The sequence below is a fragment of the Anomaloglossus baeobatrachus genome, chromosome 3 (assembly GCF_048569485.1).
Source record: "Anomaloglossus baeobatrachus isolate aAnoBae1 chromosome 3, aAnoBae1.hap1, whole genome shotgun sequence".
Lineage (NCBI taxonomy): Eukaryota > Metazoa > Chordata > Amphibia > Anura > Aromobatidae > Anomaloglossus > Anomaloglossus baeobatrachus.
This window is the reverse complement of record NC_134355.1, coordinates 182,322,870-182,347,819: the sequence shown is the minus strand read 5'-3', so window position 1 is coordinate 182,347,819 and position 24,950 is coordinate 182,322,870. Positions and strand designations below refer to the sequence as shown.

At 42.6% G+C, this 24,950-nt stretch overlaps 1 protein-coding gene across 2 annotated transcripts in view; it reads left to right on the top strand.

The window, feature by feature from the left end:
• The window catches only part of LOC142296254 (uncharacterized), a 50,448-nt gene that overhangs the window by 22,832 nt on the left and 2,666 nt on the right, over positions 1-24,950 (top strand). The window contains exons 2-3 of one of the 2 annotated variants that reach the window (XM_075339619.1): positions 3,234-3,384; positions 3,466-6,541. The exons of the other annotated variant lie outside the window; for it this stretch is intronic. Coding sequence (XP_075195734.1) covers positions 3,234-3,384; positions 3,466-4,591 — 1,277 coding nt within the window. The 3' untranslated portion in view covers positions 4,592-6,541. Of the gene's footprint in view, positions 1-3,233; positions 3,385-3,465; positions 6,542-24,950 lie in introns of those variants that run through there. 2 annotated transcript variants of the gene reach the window in all.

Sequence of the window (24,950 nt, the reverse complement as noted above, 5' to 3'; positions counted from 1 at the left end):
TTAACCAGGTACTGTAGATAATGACAAACAACCCGAGAATCAATAATTCCCAACACTTCAAACTCCACTGAACCATCAACCAAAACCAGGGGTGGAGGGGCGGGAAGGGGAGTTCCCAAACCCAGACGTTTCTTTAAGACCCGCAACACACATCCGTTTTTCTTGTACGTGTGCGGTACGTATTTGCACGTACCGGAGACACGGAGACCCATGTTATTCAATGGTAGATGGCACACACACGTAAAATCACACGGAACGCGTGTCCGTGTGGTAAGTACGTGTGTGCGCTTTTCTACACGGACGACATGTCCGTTTTTGGCCGGCAGCACGCAGGCACGGACCCGCTTTAGTCTATGGGTCCGTGCCTGCACGGACCGCACATGGAGTATGTCCGTGTTCAGCATGTATCGTCCGTGTCCGTTTTTCATCACAAAATCTGAAACACTTGTTACCAATCTATCGGGTCAATTGATGGCCACTAATTTTGGCGCCAAACATACAGTTAGGTCCAGAAATATTTGGACAGTGACACAAGTTTTGTTATTTTAGCTGTTTACAAAAACATGTTCAGAAATACAATTATATATATAATATGGGCTGAAAGTGCACACTCCCAGCTGCAATATGAGAGTTTTCACATCCAAATCGGAGAAAGGGTTTAGGAATCATAGCTCTGTAATGCATAGCCTCCTCTTTTTCAAGGGACCAAAAGTAATTAGACAAGGGACTCTAAGGGCTGCAATTAACTCTGAAGGCGTCTCCCTCGTTAACCTGTAATCAATGAAGTAGTTAAAAGGTCTGGGGTTGATTACAAGTGTGTGGTTTTGCATTTGGAAGTTGTTGCTGTGTCCAGACAACATGCGGTCTAAGGAACTCTCAATTGAGGTGAAGCAGAATATCCTGAGGCTGAAAAAAAAGAAAAAATCCATCAGAGAGATAGCAGACATGCTTGGAGTAGCAAAATCAACAGTCGGGTACATTCTGAGAAAAAAGGAATTGACTGGTGAGCTTGGGAACTCAAAAAGGCCTGGGCGTCCACGGATGACAACAGTGGTGGATGATCGCCGCATACTTTCTTTGGTGAAGAAGAACCCGTTCACAACATCAACTGAAGTCCAGAACACTCTCAGTGAAGTAGGTGTATCTGTCTCTAAGTCAACAGTAAAGAGAAGACTCCATGAAAGTAAATACAAAGGGTTCACATCTAGATGCAAACCATTCATCAATTCCAAAAATAGACAGGCCAGAGTTAAATTTGCTGAAAAACACCTCATGAAGCCAGCTCAGTTCTGGAAAAGTATTCTATGGACAGATGAGACAAAGATCAACCTGTACCAGAATGATGGGAAGAAAAAAGTTTGGAGAAGAAAGGGAACGGCACATGATCCAAGGCACACCACATCCTCTGTAAAACATGGTGGAGGCAACGTGATGGCATGGGCATGCATGGCTTTCAATGGCACTGGGTCACTTGTGTTTATTGATGACATAACAGCAGACAAGAGTAGCCGGATGAATTCTGAAGTGTACCGGGATATACTTTCAGCCCAGATTCAGCCAAATGCCGCAAAGTTGATCGGACGGCGCTTCATAGTACAGATGGACAATGACCCCAAACATACAGCCAAAGCTACCCAGGAGTTCATGAGTGCAAAAAAGTGGAACCTTCTGCAATGGCCAAGTCAATCACCAGATCTTAACCCAATTGAGCATGCATTTCACTTGCTCGAATCCAGACTTAAGACGGAAAGACCCACAAACAAGCAAGACCTGAAGGCTGCGGCTGTAAAGGCCTGGCAAAGCATTAAGAAGGAGGAAACCCAGCGTTTGGTGATGTCCATGGGTTCCAGACTTAAGGCAGTGATTGCCTCCAAAGGATTCGCAACAAAATATTGAAATTAAAAATATTTTGTTTGGGTTTGGTTTATTTGTCCAATTACTTTTGACCTCCTAAAATGTGGAGTGTTTGTAAAGAAATGTGTACAATTCCTACAATTTCTATCAGATATTTTTGTTCAAACCTTCAAATTAAACGTTACAATCTGCACTTGAATTCTGTTGTAGAGGTTTCATTTCAAATCCAATGTGGTGGCATGCAGAGCCCAACTCGCGAAAATTGTGTCACTGTCCAAATATTTCTGGACCTAACTGTACATTTCCTGTCTCATTTACACGCCAGACAGCAGCTGGGCACCTGTCCTCTCACAGCAGGGTAACATTGAGCACAGAGAACACCACAGATACTGAGCATGGCGCCCATATCTATACAGAGAGGCTGATTGGAGAAGTAGAGAGGCATCCAGAGCTGTGGGACACACGTGTTGATGGCTACCATGACAGGTTAATGGTGGAACGAGCATGGATGTCTGTGGCAGAGCTAGTCTACCCTAGGAATGGATGGTCTCAATGTACACCTGGAAGGAAAAATAGATATGGTGAGTACAGATATTTGCATTGCTTCTGTCTTTACCTACATGTGCTCATTCTGTAGGCAGATTATATCCATATTTGTATAGTTTGTTTTGCATGTATTAATGGGCCTGACTCATTTTGAGCTACACTGGAGACTCACAAACATGATAGTGTAGTTTTTTGGCCTTTTGAACTATTCATTGCAGTTTTCTAGTAATGTCAGCATGTGTATATGTGGCCTGCAAAGCATTTTATGCATGTACAAAAGACATTTCAGGGTGGTCAAGCAACAATTAAACATGTTTGAAATATATTTGTGTTTGCAATTTTGTGCTTTTTCTATTGTAAATGTGCTGTGAAATGTCTATACATTTTGAGTTGTATTTTTATGTTTGGTTTATTATGCATGTTCCTTGGTGTCACCATGTCTTGAATGGTAACAGTAATGTGTAGTGTATAATGGAAAATCTTTGAGAAACATATGGATTTTCATGGTTTTATAGACATTTTGTTTCTCATGGCTTACTGAAGGTTTGTTTTTTTTATTTTTGTAAGTAAAAAAAGAGATAAATGATTCTACGTTTATATTATATTATACATTTATTATATGTTTAATCTTTTTACTGGAGATCTTGTTTACTTTGTCATGCTTATTGTGTTATTATGTCACTATATGAGTGTCATGAGTTGTTGTTTTCATACACATGGATGTGTGTTCCAATTTATTTAAATTGCTGCAATACAAGAATAATGTTTTATTTTTTTATTGTTCAATTGTTATAATTTGTAACCTTATTATACAATTTTTTGTTTTTAAACAGTGGATCTTGTTAAACGGCGATGGCGCTCAGCCCGTGACCAGTTCAGAAGAGAATATAACCCAGTGGCAACCACAGCTGCCGCAGCCAAAAAGAAAAAATATGTCCATTATGAAAGACTCAGCTTCCTCATGCTCATTATGGAAGTACCAAAGTAAGTTTAAACCATTACATCACATGGCGTTTTTATTTTTAAATGCACACATTAATTGTTTTTTTTTTTCTTTCTTCAAAGTACAGAGGATAATCTAGAAGATAGTGAGGAAGCCCCGTCAGCAGTATTAACAGCGACCTCTGCTTCCGAGATGGAGCTTACCTCATATCAACCACCAACAATCCCCAACACCAGCCAGCCAGACGCAGAAGAAATGTCCTCTGATTTGGGTTTGGGAACAAGTCAATCCACTAATGTAATTCCAGGCCAGTCTACAGAGCAACAAAGTGACCCTTCACCAGTTCTTGCAGAGAGTAGTCCACAGCAACATGCAGGCACACAGCCAAGAATAACAACTAATACCATGCGCACAGTAGCCCAATCTATCCGTGGTCGCAGACATAGGCGTTATGAAGATTTACGTTCCCTGCCAGATATCATTGATACCAGAATAATACACATGATGAATTCACTGATACCAGAGAGTGATGGAGAGAGATTTTGTCGCTCCCTTTCTCCCTCTCTTGCATTGGTTGCACCTGATAGGCAGGACAGATTGAGGGCGTCCTTAATAACACTAATATCCGCTACCCAACGTGAGCCAGAACCCATATATTGTTTTGAAGTGATAGAGCAATGGAGAGCTAATCCACGTGGTCCACACACAAACACAACTCAACAAACTGTGGAAACCCAAACTGATGAACATTACTCTAATTTTCAACTAAATCCTGTAGTGCAACAAACACATATACAGTGTCCATCTTCTTCTATGGGAAGTGATGTACAAATTAGGCCAACAATTGTCCCACACCAAACAGGTACATTAATGACACAAAGGCCATCTCAACAGCCATCATTTGTCCCACAAGTACCCCAACAGACACCAATGCAAACCTCTTTTAACTATCCTAGTATTGTTAGTAATGTTCATAGACTACCTCAAATGTTTCAACAACCAACATCCTACCATGTTCCTAATAATCCACAACAACAGTACTTTCAACATCAGACTTATTCAACTAACTTCACATACACACATACTCAGCCTCTTCCAACACATCAACATGTACCACCTACACTTGGTCTTCCATCTGCTCAAACAACTGCATCATTATTTGTTCCAAGTACAACAACTGTTACTAGTGGAAGCACTGATCAGTCACTCACTACAACATCTAGTGTTGTGCAGCAAACTATTCTGTAGGTGTCAATGCAATGGAGACTACACAGGAAAGCATCACTAGCTATACTATACTATTTGATATTTGCAAAAATACATGGTTGCATTTAAGACTCCCCCCTTTTTTCTTTGTGTTACAGGAAAGCATCACTAGCCTAGAGGATTTAGTTGAATCATAATGTGATATTGTATGTATTATTTTACATTTTGGTATGTTTTCTAGGGTATTGCTGGTCGGAAAACATTTCAAAATGTAACACATTACTTACTCTATATGCATGGGGTCATATTTGTGTTTTCCTTTCCAAAGATTCAATAGAAATTACTCTATCACTTCAAAAACATTACCTGCCTGTTAGAATGTTGGCTTGCTCTGGACATGTTGTTTGGACCATCCATTAGAATAAACTGGGTTTAGGTAAAAAATGGATAAATACATAAACTTCTATACTAACATTCAGACACCTTTATTATTAAAAATCCAGCCACTATGCAGTATCTGCATATGGTCTGGTCCCATACTTGTATTCCAATAGTGTCAAACAAATTATGTTTGCGTGACATTATTGCATAATAAAGTATGGTGTTTTGTATGGGCTAATGTCCCTGACAAAATTCTGTAAAAAAAAAATAATAGAATACTGGGTGTTTTGCAAAAGATAAAAGACATACATAGGTTCAATAAAAAATCTGGACTAATTTTTTCAAATCCAATTTGCCATATTTTTATTAGTCATGTACATTCAGTAGTACTGTTACTTGCAAAACAAAAATTCCTGATTTTATAGCAATAAAGTTAAATCACAATAGCTTATTGGGACCACAAACACAACCAACCAACAAAAAAACCCCACAAATTATACCTATGTATGGTAATTTTCTCTTTTGTATTACATATGTGTTTGTGATTATGTAACCAAGTGATAAAAAACTATAACAATGTCAAATTTATACATGACTATGGCGATTTAAACTAAAATAATCTTTAAACTGATTCCTCACTTATAGACCAGAAGTGGACACAGTGGTTCTAACACTACCATTCTCTACAAATGGTGCATTTAAAGCTGGCAACTCCTCAATGTCTTCGTCATTGCTTTCATGTAATGTACAGTAATTATGTAACACTACTATAGCTTTAATAACAGCCTTGATGGTGGTTGGTTGGAGTTGGATGGTGGTTTGATAAATGCGCCATCTTGAGGCCAAAATGCCAAAGGTACGTTCAACATAGCAACGTGCTCTGGCCAATTTGCTATTAAATAGGGCTTTTGATCTGTCCAGCCCCCTTCTGGGATATGGACGCATCAAATGCCTAGACAATGCAAACCCCTGATCTGCAACCATGACAAAAGGAACAATAGGGCCATTATTACCAGGCAATGGTCTTGGTGCAGGCAAACTTAAACTATCAGACATTAATCGTCTTGCTAAACGTGAGCTTCTGAAAATGCGTGCATCTGAGGCACTGCCATAGGCCCCAATATCAGCAAATAAAAAGCAGTAGTTTGTATCTACCATGGCCAAAATAACTACAGAAAAAAACTTATGATAATTACAATATCTTGATGCAGAGTTAGGTGGTTTCTTCACACTAATGTGCTTTCCGTCAATGGCACCAATACAATTAGGGAAAGCTGTTTTCTCCAAAAATTCTTCAGAAATGTGCATCCATTCCTGTGTGCAGCTGCATGACATGATGCCTAAGGGTCTCCCATAGCACAGTGCAGGTATGCAGGATAATCTTGCCAATTGTGGACCTTCCCAATAAGAATTCGAAATGTAGACTGCTGATGGATTGCCCAGTTGCAAGTAACTGAAATAGAATAAAAACATGACATTACTTTGACTATTCATGAAAGTTGTTTTTCAAAACAAATATTTGTGTCATCCAATGACTGGCGAGATACTGTGTATGACTATTATTTTATTGCTTTTGTTGGAAAAACATATGTGTTGATATTTACTTTCCATATTGGAAAAATAATTACTTTTCTGTTTAATAAACAAGATTGTTTGATATATGACTCTTGTTTCTTTAATTTTGGTAGAGATAGAATGGTAGATGTGAGCACTCAGATCATATTTTAAGATTACAATGAGGTTATGTGATCTATATAAATTTTCAGCAAAAGAAATACCTAAATTTAAAATTACATAATTTCTACAAAATGATGCCTTTGAGATTTAACATGTATTTCAAAATAACAGATAAACCATGAGTATACATGACAACACCTACCGTAAAGTCACCAACAGTCGTTCCTCAGGGGAGATGCTGAGGCGCATACAGGTGTCCTGATGCTTCAAATGATGGTACACAAGGGCAAGGATGTTGTCAAATGAATTCATGGTGAGATGGCAGTAGGCTTGGAATTTTGGTGGAAATTTCCGCATTTCGCCATAGAGAATATTAAAATGCCCATGTGTTTTCCTGAGCTTCACAAGGGGGTGAATCCACATCCTTCTCTCCAGTGGTGGCTCTTCTTCAATCAAATATCGCCTAACCCCAAATCTCCTAGATATCAACCAGAGCAAATACATGGTTGCTTCATTGGAGAGAGACATTTTGGAGTGTGTATAATGTGAGAATGAGCTCAGAAGCCATGTTTTTAAAGGTTTTTTAAGCAAACTAACCAAATTGGGTAGTTAATTGACCAATTTAACACACCAGGAGCACATTATGATGGGCTAACAAGGTTATTTGTGTGAAAATACGGATCTGAAAAAACGGACGGCACACGGACTGCACACGTACGTATTTTATGTCAATACGGACATTCCACATGCACACACGGCTCGCATACGCCATCACACAGATGCCATACGTACCGGAGAAACACCCCTAAAAAACGGAACACGGACCCGAAAAACGGCCGTACGTTTTTTTTTGCGGAAGTGTGTTTTAGGCCTAATAGAGACTTATGAATCAAATTATGGATTTTATATACTGCTGGTAAGAACAGACGGAAGGCCAACGGGTTGATGATAGCAGTAATTTTGAATGGATCGATGAACCAAGGTCCTAACTTATGTACCTTAAGCTTAATTTTTCTAGTGGACAACCACACCAGATCACCCACACACAGGTCCGAACCAGGCACACGTCAACAGTCAGCCACACGCTTATACCTTGAGCACATGCTAAGCAAGTACTGCTGAACCTTTTTCCATGAAGAAGCTAAAGCAGAAACCAATAGGTCCTCTTCAGATACCCCAGAAGAGTGCACTTTGAGAAAAGTACAGAATTGAGGATAATGATCATAGGCACAATAGAAAGGAGACACACCAGAGGACTCATGACGGTGATTATTAATAGCAAAGGCCCACTCCGAGACAAAATAGTGCAAATACTACTCCAAACTCTGATTCATGCACTCTGTTTGGCCATTAGATTGTGGATGGAGCACTGATAAATAAGATCATTTAATCCCTAAAACGAGCGCAAAAAGCACTCCAGAAATTGGTGATAAATTGAGGACCCCTATCAGAAACAATGTCAGACGGGACTCCATGGAGTCTGACAATTTCACATATAAATTCCTGAGCTAATGCTTTAGCATTCTGTAATGAGGGTAGTTTTGTAAAACCTGTCAACCACAATAAAAATAACCATATTATCAGCAGAAAAAGGAAGATCTGTAATAAAATCCATGGAAATGTTCATCAAAGGTTTGCTAGGGACACTCAATAGTAGCAAACAACCTGACGGACCAGAATACGATGCCTTAGAGCGCACACAGGTGGCCCATGCGGACACATAGGACACCACATCCCTCCAGATCTTGGGCCACCAGAAACACTGCAGTAAGAGATCCAAAGTACCATTAACCACCTGAGGGTGAAACAACACTCATGGGTTTGGAGGACCCCATGCAGCTAGGGGGAGCCACTACTTCACATGTTATTAATATTATCTATTATTATAGCACCATTTATTCCATGGTGCTTTACAAGTGAAAAGGGTATACATAAAAACAAGTACAACAATCATGAACATTATAAAAACAGACTGGTACAGGAGGAGAGAGGACCCTGCCCATGAGAGCTCACAGTCTACAGGATGTTCCCACTAAAATCTGCAAAAAGAAGAGGGTTTAGTTTTTTTGTGGTAATAAGGGTCATTTTATTGGTGTCTGTCCCTCAGTTCCTAAGCAAAACGGAACATCAAGAACTTGGCTTACCCTTGGTGGTGTGGGGATGGACAATCAGAGTGTGTGTTTACCTTCCACATGTAATTTTTGCTTTGTCCTGACAGCAGAGGTGGTGCTAGAGAGCAGGACTGAAAAAATGTCTCTTTGTAGACAGTGAAGCAGGAGTCAGCATGGTGGATACTCTGTTTGTAATAACTCATGGATAGAGATGAGCGGACTTGCAAGTACCCGGGATCGGTGGGTCCTTGTTATCTTTTTTTTTTTTTAAATCCCGTTCCGGTCCGGAATCCACTCCCCATATAAGTCTATTGAAATCAGAAATCGGAGATTAAAAATGTTGGTAGAAGTGATAGGAGGATAGGAGCGCGCACTGTACTTACCAAGGATCTGTCATGGCAGTACGCTGCTTCCAGGTCACGCATTCAAATCCGGGGCAGCTAATTAACCTTCATTGAATATGCACTGCTTTCCCTGCCCACCGGCACCTGTAATTGGTTGCAGTCAGACAGGCCCCCAGTGTCAGCTGACTGCTTGCAATCACAGGCGCTATGCGCGTATATATCGTAGGCCGGAGTCACACACTGGCGTATGGCATCCGATGCAAGAGGATTGGATGCGATATGCTAATGACCCTCAGCTCAGGCTCTGCTGCAAGCATGAGCCAAGTATCATGTGACTGTGATCCAATCCTGCGATCAAATCACAGCTGCGGAGGAGAGGGAGGGATTAATCCCCCCATCTCCATTGTCAGCCTGTGCGTATATCGCACTGCACTTGAATGACATCTTAGTGCAGTCCAATGTTTCTCTTGCACCCATAGGCTTGTATGGGTGCGAGTAATAGACTTGTAAACAATCACAGTATGCTGCAATTTTTTTCCTCAGTCTGATTAGGACTGAAGAAAAACTCGCAGATCTGAACTGCAGCAGTGTCTTACATGGAGCCGAGTGCAATGCAAGATTTTCTCTACCAGTACAGTAAAAATAAATAAATAAAAATATTGGCGTAGGGTCCCCCCATATTATGATGCCCAGCACAGATAAAGCCCACAGCTACAGGCTGCAACCTCCATCCCTGCGTTTATCTTGGCTGAGTATCAAAATAAAGGAACCGCATGTGACTTTTTTTTTAATTATTTAAATAAATAATTGAAAAAAAAAAAAAAAACAGCATGCGATCCCCCCCAATTTTGATACCCAGCCAAAATAAAGTACGACAGCTGGGGATTGGTATTCTTAGACTGGGGAGACCTAAGATTATTAGGCCGCCCGCCAGCCTAAAAATAGCAACCTGCAGGTGCCCGAGATTGTCGCATCCATGCGACAAGCCCGACACTTTACCTGGCTCTTCCCAATTGCCCTGGTGCGGTGGCAATCGGAGTAATGATGGGTTAATAATGCACAACTGTCATCAAGCCCAAAATTAGTGATGGTCTAAGACCCCCCCATTACTAATCCTATAAGGTTACATTCACACGACTTCTGTTTTTGCGGTCCGCAAAAAACGGTTCTGTTTTTTGACAGATGCATCCGTGTGGCATCCGTGTAACAACCGCATCCATCCTGTTTCGTTCCGTATATGGTCCATGTGACTTCCATTTTTTTGCGGACCACAAAAAAAACAGAAGGAGAGTTACATGTGGTCCAGGGTATCTGGCCAGATGCTGGTCCCCATATAAAGTCTATGGGAAACAGCATCTGGGGCAAAGGAGTAGGAGCAAGTGCTACATACTGTAACGGCAAGCTACCCACTGAGCAGGACCCCGAGGTACCCCAAAATGCTTTAACCCCTATACAGGGATCTGGAATTACTTCAGGGTCCAGGGGTTCACTGCCTAATGTAGGCTGCAGTCCAGAGACAGGGATAGTTGCCAGGCAAGGTCTAAACCAGAACGTCAGCAAGGTACAAAATGGGAAGGCAGGGGGAATGTCCAGAAAACAGGCCGAGATCAAACCAAGATGTCAGGCTAGGTTCAAAACAGCAGGCAGAAAGGACGTCAATAAACAAAGCCGAGTTCATAGGAGACATAAAAAAGGTGCACAGTACCACGAATGATGTGGCTCACAAGACTATATCTGGCTAAGATCCAAGCACACAAGGATATAAAAAGAATGTGGTGCCTTCCCATAGGCTGGAGTAGGAGCTGATACTAGCCGGAAGGCACACACCCCTACAGTCAGTCAGGAGTACTGCAAGTTCCAGCCAGTCCAAGCCTGGTGAATGTGCGGCGATTCCGCCCACCAGAGCCACTGGAACTGACCTCTCCCCCATCACCAGCACTGCATCCAGTGTGAGCAGAGCGGGGCCTGATGACCGAGGCCTGATGACCGGGGCAGATACCACTGGAGCAGGCCCTGGTGGAGACGTGACAGTAGCGTGGCGCCTGGTGACTGGGGCAGACGTCACCAGAGCAGGCCCTGGTGGAGACGTGACACATACTCACCGATCACCGGCACGGCTGTCACACTGCTCCCATGGCAGCTCTTTGATCTTCCCGAGTCGGCTGCTCATTACGTTCATACATATTCACTCCTCCCCCCGTCTGTGATTGGTTACAGTCAGACACACTCCCATGCTGAGTGACAGCTGTCTGACTGCAACCAATTACAGCTGCTGGCATAATAAATAAATAATTAAAAAAAAAAACAGTGTGCGACAGTCCCATGACTTTACCCAGCTCATCCAGTTGCTCTGGTGGCAAATGGGGTAATATATGGGGTTGATACCAGATGTGTAATGTCACCAGGCAAAAAGCCCAGAGGTTAGTTATGTCACAGCGTCTATCAGATACCCGACACTAACCCAGTCAGTGATAAACAAAATAGATGACAAACAAATTTTTATTTGAAAACACACTCCCCAACACATTCCCTCTTTCACCAATTTATTGGAAAGAAAAAACAAATCCCGGTCCGGCATAATCCAATAAGGGGGTCCCATGATGACCCATACTCACTGTCCCTGTCAATGAAGAACAGAATGTTTCCTATTGGCTGGGAGAGCAGTGCAGTGACCTGAGCTAACATCATGAGGTCAGCCTAGGTCACCGCAGGGCATGACCAGCGCTGACTTCAGGAGGTTAGCTAGGTACATTACCTGCGGTGATGGAAGCCACTGCACTCCTGATGTCAGCGCTGGACACCGATTTCAATGCACGCCACGTTCCCAGATCACTTCTCGTGAGCGGCCCGTGATGTCACCGCTAGTCACAGTCTCGGGCCGCCCGCGAGAGATGATCTGAGAACACGGGGGGGCATAGAAGTCAGTGACTAGCACTAACGTCAGTAGTGCAGGACTTAATCACCGCAGGTAATGAACTTTACTATCCTCCTGACGGCAACGCTCATCATCCCCGCGGCTGCTCGCACAATTGTGCAGGCAGCTGCTGACACACTGTAGTGCGGGCATAAGCTGACACTGCAGTGCGGGTATATGCTGACACACTGCAGTTCGGGCATATGCTGACACACTGCAGTGCGGGCATATGCTGACACACTGCAGTGCGGGCATATGCTGACACACTGCAGTGCGGGCATATGCTGACACACTGCAGTGCAGGCAGCCGCGGGAGCGGGACACAGACTGCAGGGGCACCTGACGGAAGTCCCACGGAAGTGCTTCCAGGGATTTTGTGGACCCATTGACTTGTACTGAGTCACAGTCTGTTATTACGGAACAGTATAGGACATGTTCCATAATAGAATGGACATACGGCATCCGATGTGTTTTTTTGCAGGATCGGATGCAAACAGAAGTGCTTCCATGTACCATCCGATCCTACACAAAAGACATTGAAAAGATGGTCCTGTCAGTAGGTCCGCAAAAAAACAGAAACTGACCAGGACAAACGGAACGGTCATCTGAATGAGCCCTTCGTAAAAAGAAATAAACACAAACACCGAGAAAAATGCGTTATTTGGAATGAAATACAAAAAAAACACCCTCTTTCACCATCTTACTAACCCCCTTAAAACCTCAGCAGGACCGACGTAATCCACAAGAGGTCCCACCGATTCATCTCTGCTACATCTGAGTCACAGAGTGCGGCATAGAGCATGTCTGCCCGCTGTGAGTGTAGACAGACAATGACTAAGCCGTGATGAGCGGTAACATCACTCAGGTTATTTGCCTCCCCAGTCTGAGAATACCAGCCCCCAGCTGTCAAGCTTTATCATGGCTGGATATCAAAATTGGGGGGACCGCAGGCCAGTTTTTTAATTACTTCAATAACTAAAAAAAAAAGACGCATGCGGTTTCTCTTATTTTAGTTGCTGTAGACTTTATCTGTGTTAGGTATCATAATACGGGAGCACCCTACGCCAATTGTTTTATTTTTTTAAACCATGATACTGACCTGCAGACAGCGCCTGTGATTAGTTGTAGGCTGACACGGTCACACAGACTGGGGGCTGGCTTGTGGGTGGGGAAAGCAGTGCATATGGATGAACAATTATGAGTGGCTCAGGAAGTGAAGGACAGGCCACATGAGCAGTGTACAGACACGACAGAGCCTCGGTAAGTATGAAGCACTTGCTTCATTCTTAGTTGCTTTACTTTTCCTTTATTTTTATTTTTTTTTAATTTCCCAGGTGCCAGATCTGGATCAGACACCCGAAATCCCAGGCTCGGCACACGGACACCTTTGAAACCGTGCGGATACGGACTTTTACAGTCCCATCAGTACTCATGAGTTTATCTGAAGTATGTTAAATAAACCCATCCTATTGATTCAGCACCACTTGCTGAGGGATACCTGACAAAGATGGTACATTGTTATGGTCAGGAGACTGCTGACATACCCATAAATATCCAATTCAATAGTAAAGTCCTTCCCTATTCAGGTATAGCAGCAACCTAAAAACTATGAACTACTTCCCCAAGGGTCCAGGAGGAAAAAACCTAGTAAATCCCAAAAATAGAGCACAAGAGTGGTTGGAAACTAACAGGCAACAACCCCCTGACTACATATACACAACAAGAAATAGCGGTGGAGCGTGCCTACTCTGCCTAGATGCTTCTTCACCACCTAAGAAACTAGCTAGCCTCAAAGATGAACAAAGGAGTCCTAACTTGCCTCAGAGCAACCCCAATGGGATATTTAAAACCCCCAACATATATTGACGATGATATAAGAAACAATTAATACACAGTTGGTTAGAAATAGACGAGCAAAGAGAGGCCCTGCTAACTAAGACACAAGGATATGATGTATCACTGGGTGCAGCCAGCAAAAACCCTAATATAAGCCAACTCCTGATGATCAAAATTCCCTTAGGATCACACGATCCTCCATCAGGGAACTCTTGTGCAGGACACCGGGCAGGATTAGCATCCAGAAGAGGTTGTCACAAAAAATGGTTTAGTAGCAACTGCCATAGGGAGAAAAATATTCAATGTCCAACAGGGCTAATAATAAGCAGTCCATTGAAGTGGTATAGTAAGTACAACAAAAGTTCATATGCAAAAAATGATAGGAAAAAATGCTTTCACTGGATTCTCAGCAATGTCCCTTTGTTAAAGATCATCAGTGAGAACACAATGAAACATAAATACATATTTGAATGAAAAAATACAGAGCAATGTTCAGACAGAGAAAAAAAACTCCACCATGCACTTTTTCACTGAGAAAGAACAGCTTCCATAGCATTTCAAAACTAATTGAAACAGAATCAAATAAACATTGCACACAAGAGAAAAATGCATGAAAACCATTCAGTCACAGGAAAAAAGACAAAGTACTTAGCTCAGGCTTCATAAGCAAGATCAGGATGACTAGGGAATAAAAACGCAAAAATTGCAGACAAACTGCAGCAGACAGCACTGGAGATGTCCAAGGAAAAAACAAGCTACAGTACACTGGAAAATGTCCAGCGGGTCACAGGCACATTAACAACATAACAGGAGGATCTGGTCTTCAAGACATATTCACTGGAGCATATTAGCACAGGAATCAATTATCACCGGCCTCCATTAGAGGCAGAATCCTTTCCTATATACACCAAGGGTGGACATCATTGGCCCACTGGGATTAGAGCCAGGCCCTGCACCTGTCTTAGTGACAAGCAAAAGACCTGACACACTTCCAGCACTGGCCACAAGAGGGAGCCCAGAGACATCCACAGAAAGAATCTTAAGGCTGCTTTCACACATCCGGTTTGAGCCGTGCAGCTCAATCCGGCTGTGAAACCTATGCAACGGATGCGGTGAAAACACCGCATCCTTTACATAAGTTTTTTACATGCGGCCCGTCCGGTGTTTGCCGCTTGCGGCATGCTACTAAGCATGCGCAGTGGCAAAAACCGCATCCGGCATCCATAGGGATGCATTGAGAAAAGCGCCGCATCGGCTAGATGCGGCGCGATGCGGTTTTTTTTGCCGCACAAAAAAACGTGCCAGGCAACATTCCATCCGACCGCCGCATCGGCTAAATCTGCCGCATGCGGCAAAAACCGGACCGAACGCAAGGCCATGCGGCACAATGCGGCACTAATTAAAGTCTATGCAGGAAAAACGCAACCGGCAGCAAAAAAAAAACGGTTGCGTTTTTCCTGCAAAGTGCCGGATTGTGCCGCATAGCAAAAAACGGAGGTGTGAAAGCAACCTAACCTGTTCACAACAGCAATAGCCAAGCCAACAGAAACACCATCCATGACAGTACATGATATAAAACTGAAGCTTGGACCCCTGCATTATGAAGTAATTTCCTGCTACGTCCTGGAAGGACTTCACTCACCCATTGCATAGGGTCTACCATGGTTGGTGAAACATAATCCTGTAGTGGATTAGCAATCCAGGAAATTGTGAAGTGGGGCAACTACTGTTTTGATAATTGTCTGAACACCTCTCTCTGCGATCTCTATGGAAACCTTACCTGCATTTTTGTCTGGGTTTGAGGATGTATTTTCAGAGAGAGATTTGCCTCCCCATCGTGTTGTGAGAGAATACAATCCATTTTGTCCTTATAGAAACCAACTTGTCTTTTAAGTGAATGATGTCATAGGCTCAGCTAACACTGATGGGCGAGGAAGTTTCACATTTCTACACACACCCCTGCAGCTCTTATTAGTGCATAGTTATTTCTTTGTTTGGGATACTATATAAACTGGTCACATGATGTAATAAAGCATAAACTTTCAGTACACCATACTAAGCTGTGCTGCATTGATTTCCCAAGCGCTTGTAAAACAAATCTTATTAATTTGGCGTTCCAATGGCACAAGAGTGTATTTCAGTCAGAGTGTATATGACTGTTCCATTAATCTGCTTCTTGGAGAAAAACTTCCCAAGTCCAGAGTGTATAATCTTTCTGGCCCAGAGAGACAGGCCATGAACGATTACATTGCTGAGCATCTGGAGAAGGAACATATCAGACCATCCTCTCTGCCAGTGGTGGCAGGGTTCTTCTTTAAGAAGAAAGATGGGGTTCTCCACCCTTGTTTGGATTTTCAGGAATTGAATCGGATTACCGTCCCAGACCCTTATCCTCTCTCTCGGATTCTGGATCTATTCAACCAGATTGTGGGAGCTAAATCGATTTCCAAGTTGGACTTAAAGGGGGCTTACAGTCTGGTTAGAAGCAGAGAAGAGAATTAATTGAAAACGTCTTTCAATACAACTGAAGGTCAGTTCAAAAGCTTGGTCATGCTATTTGGTCTCACTAATGCCCCCGACGTTTTCCAGCATTTTGTGAATGATATTTTTCACCATTTTGTGGGCACGTTTGTGGTGGTTTATTTGGACGATCTCTTGATCTACTCACCCGATATGGAGACACATCAAGTTCTTATTGAACAGGTATTACAGATCTTGAGAGATATCAAACTGTATGCCAAACTGGAGAAAAGTGTTTTCGCTGTAAAAGAAATACAATTTTTGGGATACCTTTTGTCTGCTACGGGTTTTCGGATGGATCCAGAGAAGGACAGTGCAGTACTTAACTGGAATCGTTCAGAAAACCTGAAAGCATAACGGCACTTTCTTCGGTTTACAAATTTTTACTGGAAATTTGTTCAGAACTATTTGGTAATTGTAAAGCCTCTCACTGACATGACAAAGAAAGGATTGGATTTCTATAACTGGTCAGACTCTGCCCAAAAAGCTTTTTCCTCTTTAAAAATGTTTTTCCACAGCACCTATGCTCAGTGAGCCTAATGTTTCAGCCTTTTATCATGGAGGTCGATGCATCTGAGGTGCGGGTTGAGGCTGTGTTGTTACAAGGTCCATCTCCTGGTAAATGGCGTCCATATGCTTTTTTCCAAAAAAATTGTCCTCGGTCGAGAGAAACTGTGGTGTTGGCAATAGAAAGCTTGTGACACTTAAATTAGCTTTTGAGGAATGGCGCCATTGGCAGGAGGGGGCAGTTCATCCCACTACGGTAATCACAGACCATAAAAACCTGTCATATCTTCAGTCTAACAAACGTCTAAATCCCAAGCAGGTTAGATAGTCTTTGGGGTTTTTTTTTACCAGGTTTAATTTCACTGTCACCTACCATCCAGGGATTAAAAACATCAAAGCAAATGCATTATCCCAAAACTTCCCCCCTGGTGGTAGTGATCATGTGAACCCAGTACCCATTTTGAAGAAGGGGTGGTGGTCTCGGCCTTGTGCTCAGACCTGGAGAGGGAGATGAGGTAGACTCAGGGGGATGCCCCAGCCTCTTGCCCTTCAGGGAGATTGTTTGTGCCACCCAATTTGCACCGTAAACTAATTGGGGAACATCACAATTCTGTACTTACGGGTCATCAAGATAGAAAAGCAACCTTGGATCTCCTTTCTTGTTGTTTTTGCTGACTGGGGTTGCATCAGGATGTGGTTAACTATGTTTCTGCTTGCAGTATTTGTGCACGTTCCAAAGTAAAGCATACTCGTCCATCGGGATCTCTCCTGCCATTGGCTACCATGACTAGACCATGCACGCATTTATCAATGGATTTCACTACTGAGCTACCTTTGTCTTTGGGAAAGACTGTAGTTTTGGTGGTTGTGCATAGGGGTCAGTAAGATGATGCATGTCATTGCCTTGCCGGCACTTCTGAATGCCAAGAATCTGGCTCATGTGTTCATCAATGAGATCGTGACGCTTCACGGGGGTCCTTCCAATGTGGTCTCAGATCGGGGAAACCAGTTTGTTTCCAAATTTTGGAAAGCATTTTGTGCTAGACTAGGGGTGCAGTTGTCTTCCTCTTCTGCCTTCTATTCTCAATCGAATGGACAGACTGAGTGCTTAGATCACAATTTGGAAACTTACCTTAGGTGCTTTGTCTCCAAGAACTAGGGGGATTGGGCATCTTATTTACCATTGGCTGAATTTGCTTTAAATAATCATCACCAGGAGTCTACTGGCAAGTCACTATTTTTTGATGCATACGGTTTTCATCTGCAATTTGGTACCCTTACTGGTAGGGGTGCTTCAGGAGTTCCTGAGGAGCATTTTCCCTCATCACGCTCTTCTGCAAGGGGTTTAAAGTAATTTGAAGCTGATAGGAGACAGATAAAAACATATGGCTGACAAAAAAAATGCTTGCCAGGCCCGGACCTAAGTGTGAATGACTATGTGTGGTTGTCTACTATGAACATAAAGTTGAATATTCCTTCCTGAAAGCTGGGACCTAGGTTTATTGGTCCCTATCAAATAACCGCAGTCATTAACACATTTGAATTTCGTCTGGAGTTACCTTAGGGTACCGTCACACTTTAGCGACGCAGCAGCGATCCCACCAGCGATCTGACCTGGTCAGGATCGCTGCTGCATCGCTACATGGTCGCTGGTGAGCTGTCAAACAGGCAGATCTCACCAGCGACCAGTGAAGAGGCCCCAGCCAGCAGCGACGTGCAAGCGACGCTGCGCTTGCACGGAGCCGGCGTCTGGAAGCTGCGGACACTGGTAACTAAGGTAAACATTGGGTATGGTTACCCGATGTTTACCTTAGTTACCAGCGCACACCGCTTAGCTTAGCGTGTGCAGGGAGTAGTAGCCGGCACTGGCAGCGTGAGAGCTGCGGAGGCTGGTAACGAAGGTAAATATCGGGTAACCACCTTGGTTACCCGATGTTTACCTTGGTTACAGCTTACCGCAGGCTGTCAGATGCCGGCTCCTGCTCCCTGCACATTCAGGATTGTTGCTCTCTCGCTGTCACACACAGCGATGAGTGCTTATCAGCGGGAGAGCAACAATAAAAAAACGAACCAGGGCTGTGTGTAACGAGCAGCGATCTCACAGCAGGGGTCAGATCGCTGCTCAGTGTCACACACAGCGAGATCGCTAATGAGGTCACAAAAACCGTGACTCAGCAGCGATCTCAGTAGCGATCTCGCTGTGTGTGAAGTACCCCTTAGGCTTTTAGGATAATAATAATATTTATTCATTTACATAGCGCTATTAATTCCACAGTGGTTTACATACAATGGCAACACTGTCCCCTTTGGGGCTTACAATCTAAGTTCCCTATCAGTATGTTTTTGGATTGCGGGACGAAACCGGAGTACCCGGAGGAAACCCACGCAAACACGGGGAGAACATACAAACTCCTTGCAGATGGTGTCCTTGGTGGGATTTGAACCCAGGACCCCAGCGCTGCAACACTGCAGTGCTAACCAGGATCCACAGTGTTCCACAGGACACTGCTCAAAAAGTATGTGGTATTGTAGGAGCCATCCTGATTGCAGTCAGCCCCAGTATTGAATGATGGTAATCTGGAGTTTCAAAAGATTGCTGATTTTCGTTTTCTATGTCATTCCCTTCAAAACGTTGTGCAGAGGGGTTATGGACCGGAGAGAGGATGTGGGTCCCAGCATCAGATGTGACTGTCATAAGATCGGTTCATTGATTACATGCTGCCCATTCGGATGGGCCTGGTCCTGAGTGTCCGGAGACCACTTGTGGAAGACAGTCTTGTGGTGTCCAGCAATACGTCACAGGGTTTGGCTGTGCAAAATGCTCCCTGACTTTCTATTATTCCTGCTGTTAGTATTCAGTATACTAGGTATCACCTCTTCTGGGTTTTCATTCATTTCCCTTTAGGACCCTGCAGAGCTCCTTTTCCCTTCAGTTGGTAATCATCTGTATTTCTCCTTGCATTTAAATACTCTCATTTTCCCTGGACTTGTGCTGGTGATATTCGGTTAATTTACAAGCTCTGGATTCAAGCATGCGGATTGCACTCATCTGTAGAATTGTTGCTGCTGTTTGCTGAACTTCTCGAGGTATCCGGAGATAAGTTGTTAATGCGCTTTCCCCATGTGTGAGTTCTCTGTGTCTTATTTAGTTTTTACTGGGGTTGACGAAGAGCTCTTTCCACCTGTTCCCTATCTAGGGCTTAGGGTCAGGTACCCGGCTCGGCGCATAGGTGTGGAACCTATCTAGGGTGGTGAGGAACCTATCTAGGGTGGTGAGGGACCCCAGTGGCCAGCAGTAGGTTTGGTCAGGGGTCAGAATTCCCCCCCTTTCCTAGATGCAGGGTTTCCCTTCCCTTTTGCCATTCGTTTGGTACTCCCCCATACCTAGTGTGACACCACCATCTTAAAAAGGGCACGGAGTAGCTGTGATAGGTCTCTCACATGTGACTCCAGAGACAATCACCAGGCTAGCAGAACGTAACTCTTCCAAACCTAAACCAAAGGGAATACATCTTGGTCGATGCTCGAGCATGTCTGAGAAACTCAGAAGCCTAACAAGAGACCTGGAGTGTAGTGTCACACTCTTCTATGTGAACATGGTCAAATGCAGCCATGACACTTGGTGAGTTCTGAGCTAAGCCTTGTGACAAAAGTGTGCAGCAAGATAACAGGAGAAGCTACAGCAATAAAAGTTACTGATCATAAAAGGTCTGCTAAAGCCCTATTTAAAGATAACATTAGTATCATACTAGGAAATCATTCGACAGATTCCCTTTAAATACTGTAATCTACACTGATTACAGCGTCTAAGTATAAAAAAAGTAGATAGGCCATTTCTTCTGCTCCTGTGGGCTTTCCAGTCACATTTGACAGCAAATAGTGCCGCATGCAGGACTATCCCTGCCATTGAAATTATGTCTATCCCTACAAAACTGTGGTATATCCTATTATAACTAAAAGTGGATATGTTGTGCAACATAATGTAGCATTGTGGTGCCATTATGAGCAGAAACCAAAACATAGTATGAACCATAGCCAAAAAGGTTGAGTAACTTCCTAAATGCTTTCAACTAGTTAATTTGTATTGATTTTGAGCAACAAAATGTGAGGTTTTCTGACTTTGTGCCTTGTTTTGTAATTTTTCTTAATCTGTTTTTTCTTCATTGGCCATCTTGCTTCCTGTTCTGTTGCCCTCACCTTTGCCCTCAGTCAATATGGATTCCTCAGCTTCTGTGTTCCCGCCCTGTTCCCTGCCAATTACCTGCTTAAGCCATCTCAGCTGATGGACCAGTGCTTCTGAATCCTGTTTGCAGTCTGCCTGTATTATATATTGTACTTTAGACCCTTAGGGTATTTTATATTTTTCTGAACACCCCCACCCTCACTTTATGTTTCAATAAAAGTTTAACGAAAAAATTTTTAGGAGTATTTTTTCTGTGATTATATTTTCGGGTTACTCCCCTTTGATCGTTTTTTCTGTGATTTGTTTGACCATTAGACCTTGATGGCAGGTTTTCTATCAGGGCCCATAAATAGGGAACAGTGGGCTTTGGAAGCTCAGGAGGTTTTTTCGGAACCAGATTCTAATTGTGAGACAAGTGCAAAAAGTAGCCTGGGAGGTTTATTCCAGGATCTAACCATATGTTCTAAAGACAATTTGAGGTCTTGGTGGGAGGTTCAATCTTTACAGAATTATATTAAGAATAAAATAGTCCCCAAAGGCCTTAGACTGAATATTATCCCGGCCAAAAGAGCTAGATCCAATACAGTACTCACAAAGTGGGAGAAAGAGCTAACAGAGAGCTCAATCCGGTTCATGACTATCCTCCTTGAGGAGGAACAATTAAAATTTGACCAGAGTGCAAAAAAACTAGCGGAATTAACTGAGGTAGCACTAAAGTTGAAAACTGATCCAGACTTTGCACGTAGGGAGTCAGCTTTACAATACAGTATTGAAAAATTCCTCTCAGACATAAAAAACAGGAAACAAAAACAATTCACTAGAGACCTAAGTGATTTCAAGAAGAAACGCGCCTATCCTTTCTTTTCCAAAGATCCTAGAGAGGTACCTACGGACATCTCATCCTCCGAGGCAGAAACCTCGGACGGGGAGAGAAATCCACCCCCAATTAATAGAGGAGGGAACATTCGTTCCTTTTTTGAACAAAGAGTCCAGAGAAAGTTGAAAAACAGACAAAAATGGGAAAAAGGTGGTCCAAAACAAATGGATTTTGGACCTTTTCCCTCTTCATCCTCCTCATCTCCATCTTTTTTGGAGGCAGGCCCACTCCAGAGCGGTTACGATCTGAGACAGAGAGTGGGACGTTCCCAGTACAGATAAATAGGAATCGTGGGACTATGAGAGGCGAGGTCAATAGATATCCACATTTTAAAAACTTGAGAGATGATAATAATATTATCAATTTGACATCATACAAATTATCAACAATGGAAAGAAAAGTACTTAGTCTTGGTCTTTCCTATATACCAACTAATAGATTTAGTGAATTTGAATGGGTAAAAGACATTGAGTTGTTTGCCCGTAAATTAAAATGGAGGAAGTTTTTTAAAAATGTGGATAGAAAACAATGCGAGAATTTAAATATCTTAGAGGAGGACCTACCAGGTATTAGACTATTGACAGACCTCTTAGAAGAAAATGAGAAAACCCCAGGTACAGGACCCTTTACAGATCTCAGGCCAACCAGCACACGTATGCCGCCTCCGATGGACACAAACTGTATTGATATCTTTACTAATCTGGTAAGAGAGGATTTAAAGAATTTAGGATCTAATCTGGGCAGTTATGCCAAAAATTTGAATATGGAAGAGAGAGAAACCCTGGACAATCTTGGCCAAAATAAGGACTTAATTTTCAAACCCTCAGACAAGGGGGGAAACCTAGTGATTTTAAATCATGAGTTATATACCCTCATGTGTGAGACCATTTTAAGAGATACCACCACCTATATTGTTCTCCATAGCGATCCCCTACTTGACTATAGAAAACAATTGGAAGGCATTGTGGACATGGCGTTTCTAGGTAACATCATTTCAAAAAATGAAAGGGATTTTATGAAGATTAAATATCCGGTTACACCCACATTTTATAGCTTGCCTAAAGTTCACAAGGGCCTTAGTCAATTAAAAGGACGTCCCATAGTTTCTGTAATCAACTCCTTGACTCAAAACTGTAGCATATATTTAGACAAGGTCCTGAGAGATTTCGTTGTGTCCCTACCTTCATATCTGAGGGACACAATGGATCTCTTGTGTAAACTTGATGGGATCACGCTAGAGGATGATGTAAATTTAGCATCCATAGACGTAGAAGCCCTCTATAGCAGTATCCCACACACTGTGGGGCTGGAAGCTGTCAATTTTTATCTGGCGAGTCGTGATATCAGCTGTCTGAAACATAATAAGTTCGTAAAACAGGTGCTAGAATTCATTCTAAAACATAATTATTTCCTGTACAAGGTGACGTTCTACCACCAACTCAGGGGTACCGCTATTGGGAGTGCTGTAGCCCCCACATATGCAAATTTAACCCTTGGTTGGTGGGAGGACACGGTCATCTTTAAGAATGATGAGGACGCACCCTGGTGGAGCCCCCATATACTTTTTTGGGGGCGCTACATAGACGACGTCCTGGTTCTGTGGGCGGGAACTGAAAGCATTTCAACCGTTTCATGAAAGAGATTAACATTAACGAGCTGGGATTACGTTTCACTTCAGAATTTCAGAAAAATGAAATTATTTTTAGATGTGACCATAAAAAGAGGTTGTAAGGGTAATCTGGTCACTTCTACTTTCCGAAAACCGACAGCCACTAACAATCTCCTACATTGGGACAGCTTCCATCCTCACAGTCAAAAATCAGGGATACCAAAACGACAATATTTAAGAGTGAGGCGAAATTGTTCAGATGACCGGACTTTTTACCATCAGGCAGGACAACTTAAAAGTCGTTTTTTGGATAGAGGCTATCCCCCACATGTTTTAAATCAAGCATTTAATAATGCGATCCAAACTCCAAGAAACAGTCTCCTAGTTCCTAAACGAAAAGAAGATAGTACAGAATTTCGCATAATTGGCAAATATTACAGCCACTCCTTTGCAATACGAAATATTCTCAAAAAACATTGGAGGGTCCTTAAATTAGATTCAGACCTTGGGGATCTTTTACCACCAGAACCTAAAATCACATACCGGAGGGGTAGAAGTATTAAAGATCAGTTGGTGCATAGCGAATATGTGATCCCTAGACCCTTAGGAACATGGCTCAATAAGAGAGAACAGGGTACTTTTCGATGTTGTAAATGTAGTTTTTGCAGATATATCAATGTGTCCAAAACTTTTTTTAGTGAAGTTACAAAAAAAACTTTCACGATGCGACATTTTGCTAACTGCAAGACTAACGGTGTTGTGTATATCTTCAAATGTACCTGTAGGCTAGAATATATAGGAAAAACAAAGAGAGAACTAAGGAGACGGATTGGAGATCATGTGGGGGACATCCGTAATGAAAGAGACACCCCGATTGCCAGGCACATACATAAGGCACATGCTGGGAATTTGGATTGCTTTAGTTTTTCTGTCATGGAAGTGATTGACCCCTCTATAAGAGGAGGAGATTGGGATAAACAAATTTTGCAGAAAGAAGCAAAATGGATCTATCGCCTCAATACAGTGAGTCCCTTGAGGCTCAATGAGCAAATCTCTTTTTCTTGTTTTTTATAGGTTGATCTACTTTTCTAACCTTCCTTTGGCGAGGTGAGGGCACCATTTATTTTGTTCCCTATAGTCTTGTACTGAAAGATAAATCGATAACCTTTATACATAAACTTTTTCTGGTCTGAAAAGACTTTCTTTAATACTTCCTTTAGATGCACCACTGTTCCTGTGGACCTATGATAATTAATAAATCTGTCGTTACTAAGCCCATTGTTCTAGGATGTAGAATTTAGGCTAGACAATTATTTTTATCCATTCATTTTGGATGAAATATCAGAGATTTATACCCTTTTGGTCCCTAGAATGTTGAGGTCCAAAAATTATAGTCGCTAAAATGTTTAATTAAGTCTCTAACCTTTTTCTGCCACTTGTTT